The 27,147-nt window shown below is 36.8% G+C and overlaps 1 protein-coding gene across 1 annotated transcript in view; it reads right to left on the minus strand.

Moving 5' to 3' along the window:
• ESR1 (estrogen receptor 1) overlaps nt 1-27,147 on the minus strand; it is a gene marked incomplete at its 3' end in the record, with an annotated part of 182,101 nt that overhangs the window by 28,224 nt on the left and 126,730 nt on the right. Inside the window, exon 5 of the mRNA XM_080341081.1 lies at nt 21,914-22,249. Within this exon, the coding sequence (XP_080197207.1) occupies nt 21,914-22,249 (336 nt within the window). The remainder of the gene's footprint in view (nt 1-21,913; nt 22,250-27,147) is intronic.

Below are 27,147 nucleotides of genomic sequence, written 5' to 3' on the forward strand. Positions count from 1 at the left end.
TGACTGTGGCAATTCACTTCCCTGTAAAACTCTGCTCATTCTACAATATTCTGTGTGCCAAAATGCTTTACTTCCTTCCACACTGTCTTGGTCTTTATTTTTTCTACACTTATTCTTAAACCTCTTTTAAGTCCTTTCTTTTTATTAGCTCTATTTTTCCACATCCTCATATAGGAAATTTCAGATTGCACTGAGGTTAAGTAGTCTGCAGAAAAAATAAAGAGAGAAAGTAGAAAACAAAGCTAATAAATTACCTCACTGTTATTGTAGAGGAGGGGTATTTCTCAGCCTGTTCTGAGAATAGAAATATACTGCTCAACGATGCTAACATCTTTTTAATGCAAAGTGTTCATGTTCAGGTACTTTAAAAGTCCTAAAAAGATTGGCCAACAATTTTATTGCTGTCTGGAATAGTAACTCTGATTTCAGTGAAGCTAAGGAAGTTTCAAAAAACTAGGATGAAAAGGAAAACTGATTGTAGAGTCTATAGTTAAAAGCTTTAAATGATCCGTCAGCCTGACATCTACTTCGGGTTTTATAACAAAACAGCTAACACAAATCTTGATTAATGCAGGTTTAAAGGTCTGTAACATCAACTATAATTCATAAAAAAAACCTTATCAATTTACCTTGAGGGGTTTGTAGGTGACATTGCAAGTTTAGCTGATAAAAAAATAATAGTTTTGATGAAAGAGATTTCTGCGAAATATTTGACTCCATTTAAACATGTAACAGATTAACTGAGTTAAAGTATTTTAAATGACACATCTCAGTATGTAATGGCGAAAGGATAATGAACAGAACTGAACTGAAGAGTTTCTAAAGGAATGCCATACATTTTATTTTTTATCCCAGACAATTTTATTAACCATTATATGGATAAAAGAGAAATAATGATTCAGATGGCATGTGGGGAAAAGATGCAAAAAGCAGGTTGATAATATAAGCAATCCAAATCACTCACTAGCTTCATCATAAAAGAATATAGATGAAAGTTTAACACCAAGACCTTTAAGCATATATAGAAGATGAAAAACAGTAGCAGCTACAATGAGGACTTGGAAATGATGGAGAAAAATCAGCCCTGTTTGAGCTTCCAGTGGGAAGCTACATCTAATAAAAACAATGAACTTTATAAAAAGCCAGGAAAACTCTAAGAAAGTAAGGAAGTTAAATTACCTTTGTCTTACCTGAATCTGGTAACCATTTGTCAAGTGGGATGAGAGATTGGACAGAATGATAGAAAAACATCTAAATGAATAAAGCACTGAAAATCATGCCCTCTACTGAGGGATAAAAGGAATTTAGTTATTCTTTGTGAAACTAAACAGGCTAAAGGGGTTAAAGGACTCCAATGAGAAGTATATGTAGAAAAAGAGAACAGCATTACCAAGGTAATGGCATAACATACAGAAGCCCATGCTGGAAGCTAAACCTGCTCCTAATCAGACTAGAAATGATGGACCACAGTAGTTATTATCTAAGCAACATATTCAGCTTCCATGAATTTGCTGTCATTAGAAACTTTAATCAAGATTTAATTATTATTTTTAAGACATACTCTTATTCAAGCAAGCTAATTCAGAATAATGTTACAGAAGGTTAAATCAAATCATTAATAAATCATTAGTCCCTTTATCACTCAGAGCATGCTGCAAATTAATGTCACTGAAATTGCACGTAGATGTGCACTGCATTCTCAAGTATCAGTGTTCTTTTAATGTTGGCAAGTTTTGAAAGAAAAAGTATTTTAGAATTCTAAATTTTGGTTGCTGTTCTTTAAGGAAAAACAAAGACATCCATTTCACTTTTGATAAATCAATTAATTTCAGCTAATGGATATAACCTATATTTGACTCCATACACCAGACTGACCAATTGCATGACCTTCTGAGACATATCAAAAGCCTTGTGTGGCCAAAACTCACAAGATCTAGACTGCCATAAAGCCATTCATATCTCATGGCTGTGGCTTGGCAGGAGAAAGACACAGAATAAAAGCCATGACTGGACCATCCCTTTTTCATATACGGATAAATTAACAATATTTTTGAGTGATATCCAACACAGAATACAATAATTGTTCCACAAACTCCTGTATAAATGTGGAAATCTGAACTTGTGAAAAGCCACAAAGGTCTTCTGAGGACTCAGCCAAGAGTAGGTGGCAAATAAGTTTATGTTGTGCAGAACACAAAGCAATAATGTTCAAACTAATCTGGTTATCCTATCTAAGTATGTGCTACATCAGTGATAGCATGACACAAATTTCTCTCTTCCAGAGAAGATGACACCCTGAGGCAGCAGTTGGTCCATGGAGGAAATGCTTTAAAAAGCCCTTGTTTTGGCAAGCGTGACTCTCTAGAGATGACACTAGGCTTAGGAATCCAAAATTGTATGACTCTACCATCCTAAAAAAAAGAAGGCAGCAACCATCTACAACAGGTATGAGTAAACCTCCGTATAAACTGGGAATTTGGGCAATTGCCCAAAGAGAAGGGTTGCCATGAAATAACACAAGGACTGCTGTAAGCATTATTAGGTAAAACATATACCCCTGAAAACAACAAATAGTGGTTTATGCACAAGACTGATTGGGTGCAGTGAGGAACAATGTAAAACTCAGGTGGTTTTCATTTACTGCTGCTGTAACATGCATTTTGAACCCTGCAGCCCTCTGAAATAATCACCAACAACATATATATGTGTGTCAAATTTTACCAATCAAATATTTTGAAACAAATAAATTCTTCATATGCCTCAGTGATTTTTGACTTAATGAATAGCTTTCTATTTCAACAGAAACAATTTCCCTAGCTATTAACATTCTCTGAGACCTATATCCAGTGTCATTAGAGACGTAATCTTGAAACAGTAAGTCCTCCCCTGGGTACTTACTATTATTTAAGGATTCATTATCATCATTTTGCAGTTTCTACTAATATTGTGAAGACACAGCTACAAGGAGTCCAGAGTGTTTCTCTTACCACAATGATAAAGCAATCTTCTTTTTTCATCTGATCCCACTATAATTCTACCTATATGTTTATACCATACGTCTTAAATACCACATGTGCCTGAAATATAAATTTCAGCCAATTTTTGCAGGATAATAAACAACATTGTGCCATAAAGAATGACTCTGTCTCCAGGTGCTTTGAAGAAATGTAAAGCATAAGCAGTAAATAGTTTTAAAAGCAACAACAAAGGTCCATTTAGCAAAGTATCCCATTCACAATAACAATTGATACCAGATGTTTATGGCAAAACATACAGCAGGACAAACATATGCTTCTACAGAAAGCTTTCTCAGGCTCCAGTGGTATGTGGCTCAGGGACTTCCAGACCAAAGACAGTCTTTTTGTGCTTTATGTCTCTTAAGATTTTTCCTCCAAGTTTGTCCAGATGCTTTTTGAACCCATGTAGGCCTTTAATCCACATCAGATTTTTTTGATATATATAGTCTGGAAATAGTACTCTCTGCAAAGAACTTTCACTAGGAAAATAATACTCTCCTATTGTTCTAAAAAAAAGCTCTTGCTTTCATTTGATGCATCTAATTATTTTATTAGCAGATGCCATTGTTCTCTAGGTTATCATCTCACTGCTAATATCCTCTTTTCCAAACAGTTTTAGTATATCCTCCCATGGATGTTAACCTGTTCACCTTTGAACTCGTCCTTCTCAAAGCATTTTCCATTTAAATTCTATTCTTCCAGAGACAGTGAGGCTAGGACTGAACATTTTTTATGTCCGCCCTTGTCTTCATTTCCTTGGTCAATTTAATATCATCCATAATTTTTATCACCGCTACTCACATCTTTTCTTCCAGCTAACTTACGAATATGCTGAACAACATAGGCCTAACTATCGAACTTCAACAGTTATCTCTTTCTTAAATGTACTGCCTGCTTCTCTGGGAAGTCTCTAACTTCATAGCAACAGAAATTTTCTAATGTCTCATGTAGTAATAAATATAGGATGCTATCCTGTACAAAAATGTTGTGAGAAATCGGAACATTCCTACATCGTGTGCTTTAAATTTACACAGATTAACCCCCATTTTTTTTTCTTTCTTAATGCAGTGTTTTGAAAGGTGGCAAAAAAATCACAGAAAAAGGCTGTTATTGACAAATCAATACAGTATCTCAGCTATGCAACTGTCATGTAATAGGCCACATTTGGAACAAAACACTAATTATTTTGGCAAAGACAGCAGGAAAGTAGTGGTGAGTACCGCAACCTAATAGCTAGCAACCTTTCAATAGAGCAACCAAATTAAGAGAGGTTTATATAGACAAAAATATCTGAGTAGATGAAACAGACAAACAGAAAAATAATTCCTACAGCAAGTTCTGTCCTCAAGAAACAGCCAGGAAGAGGAAAAACAGCATCGATTTCTCCTAACCCAAGGCACACTTGAGGACCAATAGCTCAGTCACCACAGTTTGATCAAGATACGAAATCTGTGCTTGCTGTAGTGCCACCTGCTCAGTGCCCAACCTCTCCAAGCAGAGAGGTGAGATGTGAGACCATGTCTACGCATCTATCTAGCACATCAAATAACATTTTGGTCTGAACTTACATGGATCACTCAGTCTCTTCAACTCCTAAAGCTGAGCCCTGAAATCTCTTAGTTAAGAGGCAGCTGAAAGCTAAGAAGTGGCTAAAACTTGCACCTCATCTACAGCCTTGTCTGTACACAACAGCATGGCAAGACAGCATCTGAGGACAAGTGAATCAGAGAATCGCAAACACTGTTTTCCATGTGTCTCAGTATCCACGTGGATATTTCTATAATGCTACCTACTCCTCCTTCTTTCCACAGATTTTCAGATCAAAATTATAAGAAACTTTTATTTAGTTCTTCCTCCTGAGAGCACTTAAAGGATGACATGGACACACTGACTTAATTGTTTACACAATTCCAGTGTTTTAAATTGAGACCTACTTTGAGGACTGAAGATCAAAAAGCTCCAAAATCCAACATTTTCAATCCAAATATTTTGCTAAAAAAAACCCCAAAGTTGTCTCATTATTTCAATTTTTATAAAAGGATGTTACTTTTGTTTCTGTAAATGGGGTCAGAAGAAAATTAACTACAATTTTCTGAGTTACAGGAAGGAACATCTGAAAGGCAAATGGAGTAAGTGCCACAATTGTAAGAGCCTCTAAATATTTTATCTGCTCTTTTAGAATTCTCTGCTTTCACTGTCTGCATAATTATAATAGAGCAGAATACCAATCCAAACTTAAACACTGTCTCCTCTAAGCCTAAACAGTCTGCCAGAAATTAAAAGAGATGAGATTAATTACTTTTAAAAATTTTACTTCACATTTTCCCTTTTGAGCTGTAATCATTCTAAACCTCTTTCTGAAAAATACCAATTATGATTTACAAGCATAAATATGAATTAAGGATGTTTGGGATCTTGGGCAAAACCCAGAAAGTCACAAGGATCATGAGGCCCCTTTTCACAGTTTGTATTTGTAATTAAAGTCAAGATCAAGCAAGCTTTTGCCCTTCTCCTCCACAGGAGTTTTCCATCCTCCCTGAGCTCACCTTAAGAGACCTGTGTTATGGCTTGGCAGGTGTGCTGCCCCAGCCAACCTCCACACCTGATGCTGTCCCTGAAGCAAGATGCTGCAGCAATGTCCCATTTGTCACTTTTATTTCAGATCCCAGTTCTAAGAGCTGGTCTTTTCTTCTTCCACCTAAAAGCTGCATCATGACAATTGTAAAATGCATATCTCAGGTAAAGGAGAACCATTTCAACCATCTTCCAAGAATGTGTAAAGTTATCAAGACTACATTCAATGTTTTCTGCTTGCACAATAAGTGCACACTTTTACAGGTCTGTCCAGTCAATATCTTCTAAGGATGAGGAGACCAAAAAGTTCCTGAAGCCATTCCTTGTCCAAATAGCCAATGGGACAGGAGTCTCTCCTTTCTTTTTCAGGTACACACCAATTTAATCTATGACCAAATGTACCCTGCATATATCAGATCTAATAAATACTGTCTTATTTAAAATTTGCTATGCCAAAGCAAGCTTATTAAGAAGTTAGCCAAGTGAAATTTGATCTACTCAAAGTCAACATTTTGTACCAAGCACAATCTGGATATAGGGCCATGGAAACACTTTAGGGGTAGTGACAGATAATCGCCACTGGTCAGATATACATTCTCTTCTCTTGACAAATCCTTGCTACATTTTTATGAAATACTGCTGTCTTGCCAGAGAGTAATGTCAGAAATCCACAGCACCAGTTTGTCCGGCACTGCTCCTGGGGAGGAGGACCATATGCTAGTCCAGCAGCTCTGCGAGAACACCCAGCCCTGGAGCCAACCCGTAGCTTTGGAGTGCTCCTGTGGGTTCTGGGAACAGTGAGTTCTCACTGAAGAGCAGCGTGAGCAAATTATTCTGTAGGATTTGATTGCCTGGGAAAATCTGTCCCATGCTGGTGGATGTTCAGGCTGTGTGCCCAAAACTTCAGGTTTCTTCCTCACTGTGCTCTCCCTGGCCTGGGTCTAGTTTGTAGAGAAGACAAACAGGGTTGCATTGTAGCTCAAGCCCATGGCTGAAACACAGCATAGACTTACCCCGAAAAGCTAAGTGCTTTCATGTCCTGACCTTTCTTCATGTGCCTGCCTTGACTAGAACAGTTTTTATTTTGCAACTGTTTCACTTTGTTAACCAAAGATTATTCTAGAAAGTGCATTAGCTGTACCAGTTAACACAAATAATGTTGAGGCCTTCCATCAGGGAACATAATAAAAGTAATCAGCACTCAGATAACACTTTACATTTTCAAAGGGCAGTCAAGTCATTAAGTATTATTAAATGTATTTTATAGATAGAACACTGAGAGGTTAAGTGCCTCATCCAGGAGGTGGCAGGATTAGGCTGGAGGTGTGGCAGACTCTCAGCACACCCTCTAATCCTTTCAGCAACAAAATCTTCGGGATGGAGAAGCCTCCTTGAACTCAAGTGCAAACTCTGTTTCTTGCAAATCAGTAAAAAGGTAAAATAAAAACAAAAGCAACTAAACATGTTTCAAAGACAAAAAGGAAGCAAAACCTTATGTAGTAAGAGTTGGAGATGAAGTTGTTCAGAGTGTGGACAGAAAAATCTGCATGCAGTGAACTAAACAAGCATTGGTTCTTAATTGGTTATAAAACATGCACTCATCTAGGCAAGGTAACTGACTATATAAAAAAAAATCCTAGGCCTAAGCTTTCTCCCCCCTCCAAACAACCAGGTTTAAAAGTTATTAGAAAAACCACAAAATTATAATAATAACAATTACTGTATAAGGTTATTGGTAGTGAAGGCTGCCTGACAGTTTGCTAGTGAAAGTTTAGCATACAGTTTTTATGAAGCAATAAGGGAGACATATATGTATTTTCTGTACAAAACAAACCAAGCACTTCAAATGATCAACAAAAAGCAATGTTCATTATCACACAACAAATTTCTGCAACACTGTATAGCAGTAATTTAAAGCATGTTAATTATCAGTCATGCCAGAACTGTGATCAAGACATCTGAGACTCGGGCTACACTTTAAGATGCTGCTTTATAGTTCTTTTATCACTGAGAGCTGTGCTATTACTGAAGGAGCTCAGGCTCACAAATAAAACACACAGGGTGTCTGCATAGTGAGAACAGGACAAAAGTAGCTGTTCCCAGTGATTTTAGATGCAGGAACAGGCCATCAGCTGCATGTGAAGCCTTTTCTTTAGAAGAATGTCCTCTGAATCTTTCCCTGCACAGGTGAAGAAGGATAGTACAGAAAATTTATTAGCTGCTGACTAAAATATGCAGTATGAAGTCATACATCTTTTCTTTATCATGTCTGCAGCAGTTAATTACGTGACTCTAAAGTTATATCTATACTCAGGCCAGTTGCAAGAGGTTTGAGGGTTTTTTTTCGAATTTGTCATTTTTGTAAGAGGTCACTGCTATGCAAAATGTTTTCCATCAAAAGTAATCCAGCTAAAATCAATTGTGGGGCTGGCTATGCATTCTTGCCTGACTTTTATGAACTCAAAAGACATGCTCATAAATACAAGCTGTCCTCTAGCTCATTCTTGCCCCTCCCACTTCTCCCCCTCCCTGCCCCACCAGAGCTGCTGCTCTCTGGTCTGTTCTGCTGTCTCAACTGCTCAGCCAACTGAAGAAATAACCCAGCAAGAGGGAGGAGTGTAGAAGTTGAGCGACTGGCAGCCAGGGAGCACCAACTGCCTCGGATGGTTTATGCTTTGTGTAAATCTGCCCCGAGACTTGAGGACATGTCCAGCAGGACTTGGATATTCTTGTACATTCAGCTGCATCCAAGAGAGCATGAGGTTTCCAGCATTTGCTTGACCTCCTTACTAAAGTACAAGGCTGTGCTCCAATCACAATCTGAGTCAAATGTAAGTGATGGTTTTGTGGTTGTTGAGAAAAATCATTTGAGGCAAAAGGTCTCTTTAAACAATCGCTAATCAATTTTTTAAGCAAACATATAGTCACTGGAAGTAGAAAAAGGAAGAACACTGAAGCAGACTCTTTCACAGGTTTCCAAATGACCCCAGCATGCCCTTGTGAAGTTTCATATGGTCTCTTCAATACACAGTTATCAGGGGAGCATTTTAAAGGCGAAGATCAACCTATGAGACTTCCCAGTTCTCTTTCACAGAGCGCACCTACATGCTTTGATTACGCTCTTTTACTAATTTCATAAGCACTTGCATCAGCAACGGTGCTTTGGATGGGACAGTACTTTCAGAGCACTAGCAAGAGCAGCAGGATTGTGCTTGGCGTGGGGCTCTGCTGCCTCTGGCTCAGCACTGGCTGGGGCAGCACCGCGTGCCTGGTGTTCCTTGGGGCTCTGGGAGACCGGCCCTGCTGGAGGACGAGGGCTCTGAAAAACCCCAGGGTGGGCAAAGGCAACGCAGATATGTCACATGGTCTAATCACCGTATGAGTGACACAACAGGGGTGACAAGTGAACAAAACTCAAAGTGAGCCTGGAGACCTACTGTACCATAGGCAGCTCACACCTCTGCCCCTCATTTTTTCTACAAATGTTAGGGTATAAAAATATGTCCTTTGTTGCATTTTTCAATCCTTTTTGCGCCATTAATTATAAGAGCTATATGAAAGACCTGAAGGTTGTCATAACACAATAAAGAACATTTTGGTAAAGAACCAAATTTACTTTTACAAAGTAACACAATTAATAGCTTCAGTCATTTTTTAAAATTAACATTATTTATTTATTAACAGAATTAGAAGCTGAAATTAAATGTTTTTAAACTTATTTTTTCTGAACATCTCTAAAATCCTGGTTTTCTACATCTGATTATTTCTAATAATTTCTTTTAAGAATTAAATTTTCACCATTTCAGTTTATATCTCCATTCATGCCTGGAAGCTTGAGAACTATCAGTTTTGAATTTAACAACTCTTTTTACTACAATGACTTCCATGTGATGAAACTGGGAGGGCTACGCTCTCCCCTCCTTCATTCATACAATCCAGTGAACACAGCACTGAGGCTTTTGCTCCACAGTCTATTCCATCCCAGGATCTACTGTACTCGCCACTGAACAGATTAACATTCATTGTGGCAGCATCTGGAACTAGCAGAAAAGAGAGTTATTTTGCAACCCAGTGAAAAGAGGGAGAAACTGTCAAGTCTGCAGTGAACTTGAAGCTTAAAACTGCTTCAATACTACAAATAGAAATTGCTCAGAACATAATGTGCTGTACCCAAGAAATTAAGCATAACCTCAGAGTTCATGGTCTGGTCATTCTTTATAGTCAATTAGGAAATAAAACTAGCTTGACTAAGGCACCTGCATCCATTTTATGTCTTCATATTGTTCACTTTTGGAGAAGCCTTATTTTTGTCTACTGCACTTGTATGTGAGTAACAGAAACTATGTATACATATTCTTTCATGTTCATTACATTGTCTGGTACCTACACCAAAACAGAAATACAAGTATATAAAAATAAGGCTCAAATGTTTATTTTCCCACCTATTCTTTTCAACCCTACATGACTGGTTTTGAACAGAACCCAATCTCTGAAAAATTATCCAAGAAACTGTAATGACACATCAAAGAGAAGAAAAACAGCAAAATTAATTGCAGCAATTTCCTTTAACCACTACAACAACAAGAGCATTTTAGCAGCTGTGTGGGAGTGTCATCATATGACAGAGCAAAGGAATATATTACAGGGAAAGCAAGACATTGGAATGCAGCTGGTCATTTGTATTAATTTTCTTGTCCAGGGAAATCTATTATAGTAAGTTAGCAAGCAGCATGTTTCCAGAAAACATATCATTCACTTAAGTCCGTTTACTTGCACATTCTCCTTCAACTGATAACAAATCCAAAGCACATTTCAGCATCTTCAAAGCCTCAGGCAGCCTCAGGAAACTGCTGCACGGACAGGGCTTAGGTGTCTATACAAAATATGGGTGTTGCACTTAGAGAACCACCACCTTGTACTCAAGCTCCTATACTGCCTCCTGAGACATATTCTGTAGCTAGAACTGGTTGGAGGCACTCTGACCAAACATTTTACGCTGGCAGGTGACAGGCTGATGAGTATAAAACACTCTGGAGAACATATCAGATTTCACAAAATAAAAATAAACAAATAAAATCAGACTGTTTTCTATCAGGGAACACAGAGTGTCCGCCTCAGTTACATCATCTCAGTTTTCAGCACCCCACTAGGCACCTATTCCTATTCAGCATTGTTTAAGGTATCTAAACCTATACAAAATCTAGGACACCTTTTTCCAAAATTGTCTTATTTTCTTTTTAAACAGATGACTAAATTATTCAAAATCTTAATGAACAGTATTCTTTCGTATTGAATAAATATTTCATTTCACCTGAAATAGTTATTATCTAGCAAAAAGGCCAAAAAATATCATTTTGTATTAAGTGAAAATGATTTTAATGTTTGATCTGCCAGGGAACAAAGAAATTAATTATTCGCACAACTCTGATGGAGACATCTGGAAAAGCTTTGGAACAGTGTACAAACTCATCCAAACTAACTGGATATAAACCCTATTTGTCATCCCGTGTCAGGACTGGAAAGTTGCATGGAATTCCATTACATTAAAAAAATCACAGTAGTATCTTCTAATAAGTACAACTGCAGAAATTAAAGATTAGAAGAAAAATGTCTAACTTAAAATTCAAAAAGTTTCCCCTAGAAGTTTCTTTTTTTTTTTTTTTCAAACTGTTAAGAAAGAAGTAGTTGTCATCTTTCTCATTTGCAGAGAAAACTGGATTTCATTTTTCTTTTTTTTTTTTTTTCACCTGCATATGGAATGGGGGTTTGACAGATTCCTCATGGATGAAAATAAAACCTGTAGCTTGGATCAGGAAATGGTGCTACTTCACACAGTTCACATATAGGCTTGGAGATCATTTTATGACTAGCATCACCATACTGACCCTCAAGGTGCAATTTGGTTCATATACAGAAGGCTTTTCCTGGTGGAAAGTTCCTGTCCTCAGAGGCAGAACTGTGTTTGGTGTAGGAACCCCAAGGCAGGAAATATCATCTGATTGGCACCCAAATGATGTTGCCTGCATATGACAATATCCAGAAGGTTCTTGAGATCTCATTATATATTTCTACAGCTTGTATATGTTTATAAGCATCTATAAACACACTTAAATATAGTCCTACCCCTATAATCATCAGCTATTCTCAATCTGCTTAGAGACGCAGAATAGATGAGACACAGTGTCAGGCTGGCAGGTTGTTAAGAAGGGGGAAATCAACTCATCAGCATCATATGGAACTACTTCTGACATCCCATTATTGAATTATTTCAAGGCAGTTTCTGAGAAGATAATATGTCTCCCACCTACTTGAAATCAGCTCTTAAAAGTTATTCCCTGGCATTACTTGTAAATAAAATATCTTCTAGGAAAGCTGGTAACAATTATTCACTGTCAGATGAAGAAGACCAGATCTGAATTTATCAGACTCCAACGATGGAGTTTTACCAAAATCTTGCAGAAGCTCTACTACTGATAAAGCAAACATGAAAAGAAAAAAAAAAAAAAGAAAAAGAAAAAGAAAAAAACCCTCTAATTTGGATTTTAAAGAAAAGAGCACTCTCACTGAACTGTCTGATGAAATAGGACAGTAAGGGAAATGTATTTATATTGCCCAGTGGTGTCTCATTCAAATGTCAGGATGTCTCTCCAACACTTGATTAAAATGGGTCCAAAAAAAAGGCATAGAATGGAGCAAAGGTACATACAAAAACAGGGAAGAGAGAGAGCTAAGAAACATAAATTATTTAAAAAAAAAAAAGGCATTTAAATATACTACATTATTTCAGACTTGGATATAATTACTTATTCCTTAGACATACTCAATGGTATCAAAGACTGAAGGCCAGGCTGGCCAGGGCTCTGAGCAACCTGATGTAGTTGAAGATGTCCCTGCTCACTGCAGGGGGGTTGGACTAGTTGACCTCTGAAGGTCCCCTCTGACCCAAACTATTCTATGATTCTATGATAAATGAACAGCCAGTCTTTGCCTCCTAGGAGGTAAAGTCTCTTGTACCCCAGGGATGGAAGCAAACTTAGGAACTATGAATCTCTATGAAGTGGGATGCATCTTTATAGAACTGTTCTGGGGTTTGTCTAACCTTTCAAAGCAGGGAGCGAGGGGGAAACTACTGCGCTTCCTCTTCCCTTTGACTCTTCAACCCCTCACAGCTTTGGCATAGTATTATGGAAAATGTTACAGATCACGCAAAAACATGCAAAGTAGAAGCTTCACAACACCTACTACAGCAAGTAGAATAAAGGTTGTAAATGGTACAAGTAACTAGAAGATTCTTGCCTTTCATACAGAAAACATTGGACAAGAACTCTCTCTTGAACTAGAAATAAAGAGAAATTAGACTAGGAAAAGGCTGAATTCTAAAGTTAGAGATGTATGTTACTATTGACTGTACAGATCCATGGGTATTTCTTCCTATCACATTTATATTAATACCTGCCTGTTCATCCCCAGTATACTTTCACTGTCGCATTTGAAGTGGCACAACTACACTGCGCTCAATTGGACTGGAGAGCTCTCACAAGTTATAGACAACCCAAAACACACATGAAAAAAGGTTTATTTTTAACCCAGCTCAATCCCACTACTTGCACAGCCACCCGAACTCAAGGGAGTAGAAGGGTAGGAACCATTCTAGCTGGTGTTGCAGCTGGAATACTTGTGAAACTACAGTCTCACAAAGTAGGTGCTACAAATGTCTGTGAAGCTCAAAAGAAATGCTACCTTCATAGCAATCAAAGGAGATTTCTGAAATAGGTCAGACATGCAATAGTATATTTGTTTATACTAATATGGCAATATTATGATTTTAGCTTTATTCTGGTCAACTATTTCTAATACAATTAATATATGCTGTTAGAGACTGTTCAATGTCTTAGTAAACACTTGGCTCTCTTGCCAGCAGCCCATGTAGCCACTTCTCTATTTGCAGCCATGTTTTCTGAGGGACAGCAGCTGTTGGAGAAGATGCTTCATTATTAAGCTATTGATAAAATTTAATATTCTCTGGAAATTTTCTCATTAACTTAGTATGCCACATTCCTTATCTTTTTGAATCAATTAAAATGAGATTTCTTGAATTTTAATTTTATAAATCATGTCCTCAAACACTCCAGAATGCCATTTAAGAGAGAACACAACACATTTTGTCTGGAGTTGAAGCAAGATTTTGAACAGCACTTTTCCTTTTGTCTATATATTAATCTTGTTCCTGTGCCTCATAGCTTCCTACTGGATTAACTGAAAAAAACTCCAAAACAAAAATCTCGAGCTGCAGAGACAAAAATCACTGACATTTCTACCAACATATACCTTCTTTTTCTGAGGTCAGTCTGCTCACAAGGAATACCAGATACCCAGGAGAATTGTTGCACACTACCCAACATTCTGAGCAGTGCCCCTCTTGGGTGGGGAAAGGGAGCAGGACACTGAGCCAAAGTCAGTGTCTTGATTCCTCCCTCCTGTTTGCAGGAGTCCAAGAGGCTTAAGGAGCTTTAGGTCTAGACTCAGCCTCTAGCTGCAGTGATAAATAATTCATCTTCATCTCCCTGATGAGGACTGTGAAGGACTGCTGTGTTTCTCAGAAGGAACAGAACTTTCCATAAGGAAGAGAGAAGGCAATATTTTGTAAGGCAATCACAGATTTTCATTCCCCACTCCACTGTGGGATGTGCTTTAACTTGCTCTCACTAGCTTAAATTCACAGCAGTCCATAACTAACACACAGACAAAACAAGACACTCTTTACATACACAGTTCATTTCCTGGAGAGATAATCAAAGAAAATAAATGAGCTGCATAACAGATGTGTCATATAATGCACCACTGCAGCAATACAGACAGGCTACGAGCCTATCCAGAAGAAGCCTGCAATAAATCTTTCCTAATTATTTCTATGTATCTTAAAACCTCATCTGTATCTAATGTGAGATTTTAGTGAATGACCCACTTGAACAGAAAACTAATACAGATGATACTAAAGTAACCTCTAAACTGGAATTACAGCTGATTGTGCTGAGAGATGCAGTACTGGAGAGAAACTAAAAGAATTAGGCTGAAGTTATTAAATATCAAGCAAAAAGGGCCAATTTATGTGAATTATGTGAAGAGGAAACAATGGATATGTACGCATGCACATACATATCGCATCAGTGCTTTCCAACAATTGCATATTCTTTTTGTAAATTATTTTAAGAAATAAATAAATCAGGAGGGATCATTACTTACTGTGTACTTAGAGTGGAAATTAATGAGTGTTTCTTGGAAAGCTCCAGGGTTCAGCATAGCTGAGGACTCTTAAGACAGATATGTTCATCCAAGAGTGTAAATTACTTATCAACCAAAGAAAAATAACAGGAAATCTTTTTATAAAAGGATTGTTGCTTTTAAAAATAAAATATTGCAGTTTAAGAATTTAATTTCCTTAAGTTTTGGCTAAAAATATTAAAATTATTACTGTGGATACTCGTTTTTGCTTCTTTGTTTGCCAAGACCAATAGAATTTCATCTTCAAACATTTATTATCAAATGAACTTCTGTGTTATTGAACACCCAATGAACTCCAATATGTAAGTAGCTCTTGTTTAAAGACTGTTAGCTCCTTCTTACCTGTTGGGTGTTATTTCTCATCTGACACTATCTAAAAAAAAGGTAAATAAGGTTACTTACAGTAAGTCAATTTTGGTTACTGAAGATATTTATTCTTTGAGACAGGTTATTGGGAAGCCCCAAAATTCAAAACTCTGGAATTAAAATAGTTCCTACTCAGCAAAGTTCTGAACAGAGTCAGCCTTGTAACAGCACTTTGGGTCTTGATTTTAAAATCACTGTGTACATAAGGAACTTTACATACGTGGAGTAGTTCCATAATCTTAATGTGTTTGGATATAGGCATACTTGTAGAAACACCATGCTGTAGAAACAGGCTAGGTTTGCCTTCAGATTTAAATTTAAACTTCAGTACATATTCTTTAGGGATATTTAGGTGGAGATACATATACTTGAGGTTCACCACCCTAAAGAAGGTTGTTCAAAAAAACCCAAACCACCTACAGTAGAACATAATTATTGCACTGAGCTAATAAATGGGTGGATTTGGATACCTGTATTAATCATTTTTCAAACTATTCACCTTGACCAACAAAGAAGGGAACTAAGCTATATCTGGGAAAATAAATATTATAGCACTTAAAAAGAAACACTGGGATTCATATTGCAATGGATTTATTGGAAAAATGATATTAAGAATATTCTTTTTTTTTTAAATATACGTAACACATTTTATCTGAAGAAAAAAAAAAAAGAATGTTCACAGTATGTTACTCATATTCACCTCCATCTTAACAGAAACTCTTTTACTTAAAAGAAAAGCCAGCGCCATTTTTTGGTCCTGTGCGCAAAGAACAACTGCAGTTATGCAACATAAGTAAAAGATAGTCACTTTCATCCTATATTTTTTTTTATAAACTTGTATCTTATTACAGCTTTCCTAAATTCAAGTAGGCTAGAAAGTCGGATAACGTGCTTGATTCAATAGCTTTTAGTAGTCACCCCTCTACACAAAGTAACTACATCTGTGAATGAGAGGACAACATAGCACTTTCTATGAATTATTCTAACAGTGGACTTTTGTAATATTACAAAGAATTACTGGCATTTATCAGGCTTTTATAAATAAAATATCACCTCACATGTGAAGCAAAGCTTTTAATTGTGGACACAGAATGGTTCTAAAAGAAATACAAGCACTCTCATAAAAGCATCAACACCCGATTTATTCTTCAGAATCTCTTCTTCTGGACAGAGAAATAAAACCTGTAAAACTACAGAATTAGCTTTAGGAGTTTGTAAAAATAGCTAGCAAAAATAAGTAAAAAAAAAAAAAAAAGAAACGTTGCAAGTTATGTATTAGAAAAGTCTCAAGGAGCTCATTCAAAGGTCCTCTAAAGAAAGATTCAAAGTGGTTCTCTAACTACCTTTCCTTTTCTCTGTTTCCCTTAACTGTAAATTTATGAAAATGAAGTTCCCCAGTTTGAATATATTATTGTGATCTCCACTGCCAGGAAACTTATGGGGAAGAGCTGGGGCATGAAGCTCAAAGACTGTGGCTTGGAAGATGAAATGAGATGGGGTAGTGAGTAGACAACATCCCAAGGTTCTCCCTGTGGTAGAGGAAACAGGCAACAACCAGACCCTTCCACTTGGAAGGGTCTAAGAAAACAAAAATTGAAAGCTTTTCTTTCATATTCAACAATTTTAACCCTGCTGCCTTGCATAATTGATATGATACCTCTCAGTCTGATGTTCAAATTCAAATGGTAAGTGATTACCTTATTCCAATATAAGGATTGATTCTTAACTCTCACATTCATGGTAGCGAATTGAAACTTCACAGAAATTAAATTCACAAAAAGCAGCTATAAATTAAGATCCAGATGCTTGTTATAATTTCTCTTTTTGGTTACAGATCTATTTGCTTCCTCTGTTTTCCCCCATGAAGTCAGGGGAGCAGTTGGAGTATCACTTCAACAGATTAAACAGATAGATTGATGTTTTTTTAAAATAACATTTTACAAATCTCCATAGCAAGCCCATTAGTCAAAGGAGAAGACAATACAAAGAAGATATTTTGGAAGATTTATTCAAAATTATGACATGAATAGCAAGCCATTCTTTTTTTTAAGCAAAGTGTAAATCACTGCCAAGAAGATCACTGCACTTAGAAGCTCTGTAAACTGCCCTGTACCTAAAGACATCTAGGCTTATTAACACACACGACTCTTGTATAAGATTTCTTTCCTTCCACTGCAAGCTGACTTTTTTTTTTCCCAAGGTTTGGTGTCACTGGAGTGCAATATAAAATTGTGGCTATTGTTGGCCTCTTTACACACTGTTCCTAATTTAACAAACAGAGCAGTTTAGAAGGTCAAATAGGAAAACAATATCTTAAGAAAAGAGCAACTTCTGTGGCTTTGAAATAAAAAAATCAGTGCCAAAATGTTTATCTCCTCGGTTCATGAAGCCATAAAATAAGTACAGCACCGTGAATCATATCAAAACTTCAAAGCTTGTATGCCCAGCGTACCATTTTAGGGCTATTAAGTTGTACAGCTACTGTACCTGCAGTAAATAGTTATACAAGATTGTAGCAGCAGTGCCAAAGATTTCACCCAACAAAATTTCCTTAAAGCTACACTCTTTACCATGAGCTCAATGTATAAGCTCATAATGTCTCTTACCATCTCGAGAGCTTCTCCACAAAAAAAAAAATATTGACTATCGCATTGGAAATAACAGCTTCCTTTGGAGAATATAGTACTCTAAATATAGTTATTAAATGATATATGCAGTAAGTAAATAAAGAAATACAATAAGTTAATTTCTTTTGCATATCAGCATTTCTATGGAAAAGTGAAGTTATAGTTTTTCTTATTGCATGAAAGACCATGATGAAAATTCACTAAACTAAAAAACTTATTCTATGAGGCTGAAAGTGGTATTATATCCCCAAGATATTATGTAAACTAAGAAGAAAATAGAAAGCCATATCTTTCAGGAAAACATGATTCTGAAATGAGCAGAACATTTTTTCATCTACGCTGATAGTTTTTATAGATGTGGTTTTTAGCTATTTGTCCAAATTAAATGGTAAAAAGGCTCCATTTACATGTGTATGTAAAGTCTAGCCCATCACAATCTGTTCGCACCCACCTTATGTGCAGCTGCTGGGGTAATCAGAAGGCACCACTGGTGTTACAGAGGCCATCTGGGAGGACTTAAGCCAAAATCCCTGTGAGGCCACATAAAGAGCAGGTCCTGTGGGGCATCCTGAATTTTTTGCATATGTCATAGGACACCGTACAAGATTTTTGTTCGTGTAATCTGGCAAAGACACTTGCATCAGTGGCCAAGGTTTCCAAGGAATATTAAAACAAGCTTTTATGCTCTTGGCATATTATGAATTGCATTGTCTTGGAAGAACTTTGTTATGACCTCAGTTAACCATCATGTTATACTTAAGTATCAAAGATAATTTTTTAAGGTTAGTTATGCACAAGAAGCTGCCACAAGTTCTCTTTTCCTCAGCTTATTTTTTAACACCACTAAGATTGCAGAGTCAATTTAAGCAAGTTTGAACTGATGCTGAACAAGTTGCAATAAAGATTTGGACCGGTTCTCACCTTGCCAGTTAGGGTGTGTTTGCAAAGATGCTCACTTTATTTTGGAGATTGTGCTCAGCATGGTTTTATAGCAGATTTCTGCCTACATTACACTATGCAGTCCATCTTTTTTTTTTTAATTTTTTTTTTTAGAATAGATTGATTTCTATCCAGTACATCTTCTAACTTCACCAGAAAGACTAGCTGACCAAAGCAATGATTTTACTAGTTGCTTTGACACACTCTTCCTTCTTTAAAGCCTACATAGCAAAATAAATTCCAATCATGTCCCTGAAAGTCCTTACATTTTTTGTAAGCTGCATCTCCATTGCATTTCTGCTTGGTTCATATAATTTTTTTCCTTCCTCAACAAACACGCTTTGAACCCAGCCACTCATATTGACTTTGTTCTTTACTTTCCATCAGGTAAGAGCCTGTATTTAGCTAAATGAATTTGTGCAATGCTCCCAAGGCTTGAGAGGTGTGCACAGGAGAGGCTGTTTCTTGCAACTGCTCTTTTCTTTTTTTTTTTTTTTACTGGTAAAGAGTACATTTGATTTGTAGAGAAAAGATGTTTTTACCCTTGCTTTTGAAGCTTGAAACCTTAGTAAATTAGCTGAGAAAATAACTGAGTGGAATCCCACAATGCTGTTGTACAAAATAATTCACCTAGACAAAAGTTATTAAGTTCTTCTGTTTATGCATAAAGTAAACAAAAATTCTCTAATTGAGCAGTATTGCATAATTTCTAGTAATAACAGAGTATTCAAAGGCAACATACCATGGAGGTGAAAATATGACATATTGCCAGACACATTTATCTTGAAATAAATTAATTACCAGAACATTCCAGCAGAAGGAAACAGGCAAACAGTTCAAGCAAAGGCCCTGTCTTTGAAAGGTGATCAGTACCTCTAAGATTTAGTATCAGCAACTAAGGACACTCAGTCTTTTCTAGAGACCAAACGAGAGATATAAAAAAAAAAATTTGAGCACCTGGCTCCAAAATTCCTACTCTCAAAGCCCCGTAGTAGAGAGCCCCATTTTAGAGGCAGGTAAACGACTGTGCCTCAACACTCAATTTCTGATTTTGATCACACATACAGTCCTCCAAGACACAACACCAAAAACCAATCAGGTGTACAGCACTTTCAGAATCCTCAAACTACTCATATTCTATCTCTCCTGCTTTAGGACTTCCTTTTGGTGTGATTTTTGGTACAGTGGCTAATAGATCAAACTATGACAGGGAAGGGATTTTGTTGAGTTTTTTTTAACTGAAGTTTACCAGTTTTATATCAAACCTCACTTGTTAGAGTACCAATTACTGTATAAACACAGAATCATTTCATTTGGCTTAGTTTCTTCTTAGAAGCTACTCTGGCAACTAATAGGCACATTCATTTAAATGTAAAATATATTGGATATACACAAATAGTTGATAACTTTATCCATTTGATTTTCCAATTTCAGAAGCTTTGCTAGAAAATAAAAGATGTATTGGGTAAACGAGGAAGTTTTTCGCTCTTAACCAGATGTCATCGTCTTGTGACAAGCAGTTTATAGAGATTTCTGAATAAAAACCAAATCTGAGTTCCCTAACAGTGTTGCTTTGTATCTGAACACATTTTCCTTAATTACATTAATTACCAAAATCGAATGCCATAGAAGACAAATGTTTCCAGTTGGACAACGTAACTAATTTAGAATTCAGAACATTCATGTTGAGTGTAAATTAATGGATTTTAATATACTTAGACCAATTGTATCTCTAAAATCAGTAGAAAAGTAATTTGAATTCACCTGTTTAGATACTGAATAGCTTTAACACTATAGACATATGTTTGTTTTTCAAAAGCATTTTGTAAAGACATGATCCAAAGCACACTTAAGAGAACGCACCCTTGACTTGAACAGACTGTGGATCGGGTCTTAACCACTGTGAATTTGTCAAGAATCAAATTCTCAGGTGATTTCTTATAAGATACAATGAGAAATGAAACACATGCAGGTTCTTATTGATCGTAGCTGGAGCCCACAAAGTGACATGTGAAAGGTGGTAAAAGGAAACCCATGAGGACTGGAAAAGACTCAGATTTTATGGGTTATTGATTTACCAGGAAGATCCTTGCCAAACTTAAATGACGCAAAACAGAAAAATGGCATAACATGCGAGTAATGCACCACGTGAGTGAGAGCTGTGGTAGTGTTCTCTAACACCCCTTCATAAAGCAGCCACATAATTTTAATGAAATAATTGGCTACAGTAAAAATTGTGGAGATCAGAATCCCAGTGAATTTTAAAGTATAAAATTCCATGTATGCTGGCATTTTGCAAAGCTAGAAGTATAACATGTGCAATAAATTTCTAATACATTTAAATATTTACTTATAAAAGGTAATCTTATAGACTGAAATTTTAAAAGGTGATCAATTACAAAATGACTCTCACTTTTGTTGATATAAATTAATTAAACCACATGAATGAATGTGTAACATACATACAACAAAAAATATTACATCCCTCCCATAATTCTGTAATTCCCTTCCAGAAAAGAGGAGTCATAGTTCAGCAACCATGATGCACCAAAATGGTAAAGATAAAAACATCTAGTTCCAGTAGGAAAAAAAAAAAGGTCATAAAAAGATTGCTATTCTGGCTCTGTTTTTCAACTCATGGAAGATCTGTAATTCATAGTCAAAAAGGTAACCTGGCAGTTTAACAAATAATATTAACATTTATCAGCTCAGCAGTGATTCTTGATTTATGGTTTACATTGCAGACATGAGAGTAACCCTTTTTTGAAAAAGGATCTAAATAATTATCATAATTTGATCAAATATATTACATTTGGGTTTTAGTAATATGTTTTAACCTTTAATTTTGCTGGGTTTTATCTGAAAGAAAAAGGATTTGCAATGAAAAAACTGTCCATAAAGACAGAATAAATATTTCTTCAAAAGTGACTTACATTGCACTATAGTATTTTTATCAACCAACATAACATAAAATTTGTGGGGTTTTTTTGTGTATTTGAACTTAAGTGAAAAATTTGCATTAACATAGTGTGAAAAACAGGATATATTTTTTTCTGTTGGCATGTCATGTTGAGGCTTTTATAGTCCACTGGGGCTTTTTTTCCTTACCTGGAACTCTCTTTGCCCAGTTGATCATGTGCACTAATTCTCTGTCTGCAAGGTTGGTCAACAGGGTCATCATAGAAGCTTCGTTGAATGGTCTATTTGGGTCATATTCAGAATAAACTATGGGTGGCTCAGCTTCCAGCAAGGCACTGACCATCTGTTCTGCCGTCAGGGACAGGGCTGGACTGTTCTTCTTGTTATGTTTGACCACCAGTGGACTTGTCCAAATGGTGGGAGCTCGCAGCTCCGTAGAAGAAGCCTCCCCATTCCTGGAATCCTGCTCCTCTCTTTGACGTTTTTGTTTCACCATTCGCCCACCTCTGCGATCTTTCCGGATTCCTAGAGACACACAAGAATATAATGAACTCCTTTCCTTGAACATATGTATTGCATGCACATGGCTTCAGCCAATCAGCAGCTGCTGCTGATAGACCCAGGTAGCATTTATTTTCTGAAGACTTCTTCCTATATATGAAATCTTACATGAGTAGTTGGAGAGAAAAACTATTTTTTAAAGTATAGTGTCAGGAACAGTGCACTCCTTCCTAAAATTCAGATCAGTTGGGCTTACATAGGACTTTAAACTAGTGACAATGTATAGCTGCTTTGCCCCACAAAACCAAGTCAGTAATTGGGAATAAACAAATATTTCTTTACAGTACAAACTTCAATGTATGTCCCAAACACCAGCAGACAACTATGCAATGAATGATCGATAATAACTTAATGATCTGGGTGGGTCAGATGGATGACAGAAGTAGCTCTCAAAAACTATCCAAGAAAGTTTTGTTCAAGTTCACCAATTATTTTAATTAATATTGTTCTATTACTGAGTCTGTGATTTTCACGATTACATAAAAAACATCTAAAAAAGCTCCTGCTTATACAGCAATAAAGAATGCCATATAAGTAGATAAACAGAAGTAAGAGAAGGAAAGATAATTGCAACCTCAGAATCTAATGTGGGAGACCTACTGTCAAAAGGCTGTAATAACTGCAACAGAAATAATCTTTGTCATTACATTTCTGCAATGTTCTTGGCACTGTATGACCCTAAGCCTTGGGATATTATCAAGTCAGCCATACCAATTAGAACAACAATGTAAGACCTTACAGTGGAACAAAATCTCCCTTTGTGGAAAGGTTACAAGAAAAATATAATGATAAAGCCCATGTGGGCTACAACCATAAAGGGAAGATTAAGTCTGGCTCCAAGTGGAGGAGGCACATGCATTCTAAGGCTGAGTTAAAAACTTAAATCAATCATCAAATAGGGGTGAGGGACAAGCAAGTAATAAGGAAAGCACACAAGGAATTGAGCTACAAGGACAAGGAAGCTTATGATGGGAGTTATTCTGGAGTCCTCATGCAATATGGAAAAGCAGCACTATTCCCACTTTGAAAATCAAAAGAAGCAGCAGTATTTGTAGAGAAGGAAGAGGGAAACTATTCAAATAACAGAGAAGAAAGAGCAATTTTTAAAAAACTAAAGAAAAACAGTTTTGAGAACTACTGGCACTTGCAAGTGTTGAATACACGTCTTTCTGATGTGTGGAGGAGTGGGAAACAAAATCTCTGTGCAGCTTTTTTCACACCACAAAAATGTAAACCTTTAGATTTCCAGTCTTTGCTAGCAGCATCTTCATCTTGCATACAATATTCCTTCATATAAATGTTAGATCATATCAGCAGGTGTCCTTTCCCAGTTTCAAAGGGGATCTTTAGAGGGGATCTTTAGATCTGTTTGCCTCTTTCCTTTAATACGGTGATATTTTCACTGAATATGTACTTGAAGATTAAGAACTTTGAGTATAACTCATTCAAAATCTAGTAGGCCCCCTGATTCTATTCTATTAATCTTCCCAGATAAAGTGAATTTAATAAATCTTTCATCGCTCCTACTACTTAACCCCTCTACATTTTCCCATTTGTTAAACTAGTTGTAAGCCAAAGTCTCTAGTGCATTGCTGCTCCTATTTTTCATTCAGCAATACCCATTTTTCCTAACACTGAACTGCTTCTGTTTAGGAGTGAAGGGGAAAATTCTTGCTACTAAGAAAGAATGCAAGACTTATTTTGGCAAAACCTCATCCTATTATTCTCATTGGTAGCTTACTTCATTGGCATAGTCAATAGAAACCATGCTCTATCTGCAACAGATATTTTTGTTGTATGCTTTATATAAATGTAATGTTTTTGAATTAAAATTGCCTGTGACACATGCAGACATAATCATGTGAACAAAACCACATGGTTCATACATACTAAAACATTTGTAAACTTTCTCATATCCCAAATTCTACAGCTGCTCATCTAGCATTTTTCTTTTGAAGAGTTAGAAGTATGCTTGGGGCCTGAACTGTTCATTGTACTCATAAACAGATGGACTCAGAACTGACAAAACTCAGAAACAAGATCTTGGGGTTAGAATAATACTATAAAGACATCAGATAAGTTAGTTTAGAAAGTAAATAGAAGGCTAGAAATTACTAGGAGAGGAAGGGAGGACAGAGCATGTTCATAAATCACAGATTTTATTAACTCATAAGGCACGCTACAATGAACACTGTCTGTAGTTCTGTTCTTCTCATTAAATACATCTATACATATATATGAAAGAAAAAGGGATAAGAGAAAGACAAGTAAGTTGATCCAAAGTGTGAAACAAGTTTAGTGCAAGAAATAGCTAATCTGAGTGGGTCTGTATGGTCTGTAACTCAGATAAAACTACAAAATCAGGAGTATCACAGTATCACAGTATGTTCTGGATTGGAAGGGACCTCAAAAGATCATCTAGTCCAATCCCCCTGCTGGAGCAGGAACGCCTAAGTGAGGTTGCACAGGAACTTGTCCAGGTGGGTCTTGAATGTCTCCAGAGAAAGAGACTCCACAACCTCCCTGGGCAGCCTGTTCCAGTGCTCTGTCACCCTTACTGAGAAGAAGTTTTTTCTCAAATTTAAGTGGAACCTCTTGTGTTCCAGCTTGATCCCATTGCCCCTTGTCCTATCATTGTTTGCCAACAAGAAGAGCCTGGCTCCATCCTCATGGCACTCACCCTTTATATATTTATAAACATTAATAAGGTCACCCCTCAGTCTCCTCTTCTCCAAACTAAAGAGACCCAGCTCCCTCAGCCTTTCCTCATAAGGGAGGTGCTCCACTCCCTTAATCATCTTGGTTGCCCTACGCTGGACCCTCTCCAGCAGTTCCTTGTCCTTCTTGAACTGAGGGGCCCAGAACTGGACACAATATTCCAGATGGAGTCTCACCAGGGCAGAGTAGAGGGGAAGGAGGACCTCTCTTGATCTACTAACCACCCCCCTTCTAATACATCCCAGGATGCCATTGGCCTTCCTGGCCACAAGGGCACAGTGCTGGCTCATGGTCATCCTGTTGTCCACCAGGATCCCCAGGTCCCTTTCCCCTACACTGCTCTCTAATATGTAATTTCCCAACCGATACTGGAACCTGGGGTTGTTCCTGCCCAGATGCAGGACTCTACACTTTTCCTTGTTAAATTTCATTAGGTTATTCCCCGCCCAACTCTCCAGCCTGTCTAGGTCTCGCTGGATGGCAGCACAGCCTTCTGGCGTGTCAGCCACTCCTCCCAGCTTAGTGTCATCAGCAAACTTGCTGATAGTACACTCTATTCCCTCGTCTAAGTCGTTAATGAATATATTGAATAATACTGGCCCCAGGAAGAAGATGAATAAGGTACGAACACTGACACTTCTTTTCTCACACAAGATGGTATCTACTGAAACTACCCCATACAAGGTTCAGGACAGACAAGGAGGAGTTCTCTTTCACACCATGCAGAAACAAATCTGTAAGTGTGAACAGATTAGAAGCTGGTGTATGTTAGAAAGCTGTAGGCCAAATTTGCTGGAGAAAAGATTCCATTAAGTGTTAATAAACACAAACAGGGCACTTCTGGCTTAAGTCTCCATGGCATGGATTAATGGAAGATCAGAGAGGATTTTTTTGATTTTGCTTTTTACTTATTCCAGGCCAGCCGTGTTAAGTAAAACAAGGATGTGATGAGAATTTGACATAACACAGATAAGGTGTCAACTCGTAAGCACATTTAGCTGCTTACAAATTAACTGTATTCTAAATAAGAACAATAGTTTTATTTTTAATTTGTTCACAAGGTTCACACTGGATTTTCATTACCTTGAAAAAAAGTGGTGTGTTGAGCAAAGTGGAACATAACCCATTTGGAGGAAATGCCCCACACAAATCTATCTTTACATTTTTATTTCAAACATAGTAAGCCTACACTGGATTTTGTAGAGGTCAGATCTGAAAAAAGTTAGTAAAAGTATGCATTCCTTCTGCATCACATCAGCAGCCTTTATCATCACAGACAGAAAGGTCTTTGAATCTGTATAAGCATCATACTCGTCAGAGATTTATAGAAATGACTACTAACTCTTCACCTAACCCCTAGATGGACAAGCAACATAGTGATTTTATTATTCATTTTCTTGGACCAAATAGGAGTGAGTATCTCTCTGAAAAATGCAAGTGCCTCCAAATCTCCTTCAGCTTAATCAAACTTTATCTCTGTTAAAAAGAGATAATAGTGATGCACAGTTACTAAATCCAAAAAAGACAACTCGATTATCAAGTTACAATTTCATTGCCAAAAGTACAATGATCCTGTAGGGATTTTTAAAAATGTATTAATGCATTAATTTTGATTCCACAGTTCAGCCAATACAGGAACCTGAATTGCCAAATGTTATGAAAAACAATATTCTACCAAAAATGGAAGTCCTATGTATACTGCAAAGCTCTAAAACAATTTCCACTTGAGTTTTAAAGCTACAAGAGCCAAGATTTTCAAAAGCAGTTCATGTGTTCAAAAGATTCATGTGTAAATTCAGTCAGTCTTTTAGATACACAGGCAGGTTGCAAAACATCTGACTAATTACATACGCCAGCCAGTAGAACTTGATCAGCAACAAACTTACATATGGACTGTGGAGTCAATGTTAACCAAACAAAACACTTCAATAGTGTTTTCCAACATGTGATTAAAACGAAACAGAAAATAAATTTTCCAGATTATTAAAAAATATATATCTTAAATTAGGAATATATTGGATGAATATTGAATCTCAGGCATCCAACAGTCAGCTTCTTCCCATTTACTGCTAGGAGCAAAACTCCACCTTTATATCTTCAGTATTATGTAAAATATTCAAGAATATTTACAGGAAGGAGAGAAG

This window comes from Nesoenas mayeri (assembly GCF_963082525.1).
Source record: "Nesoenas mayeri genome assembly, chromosome: 3".
NCBI lineage: Eukaryota > Metazoa > Chordata > Aves > Columbiformes > Columbidae > Nesoenas > Nesoenas mayeri.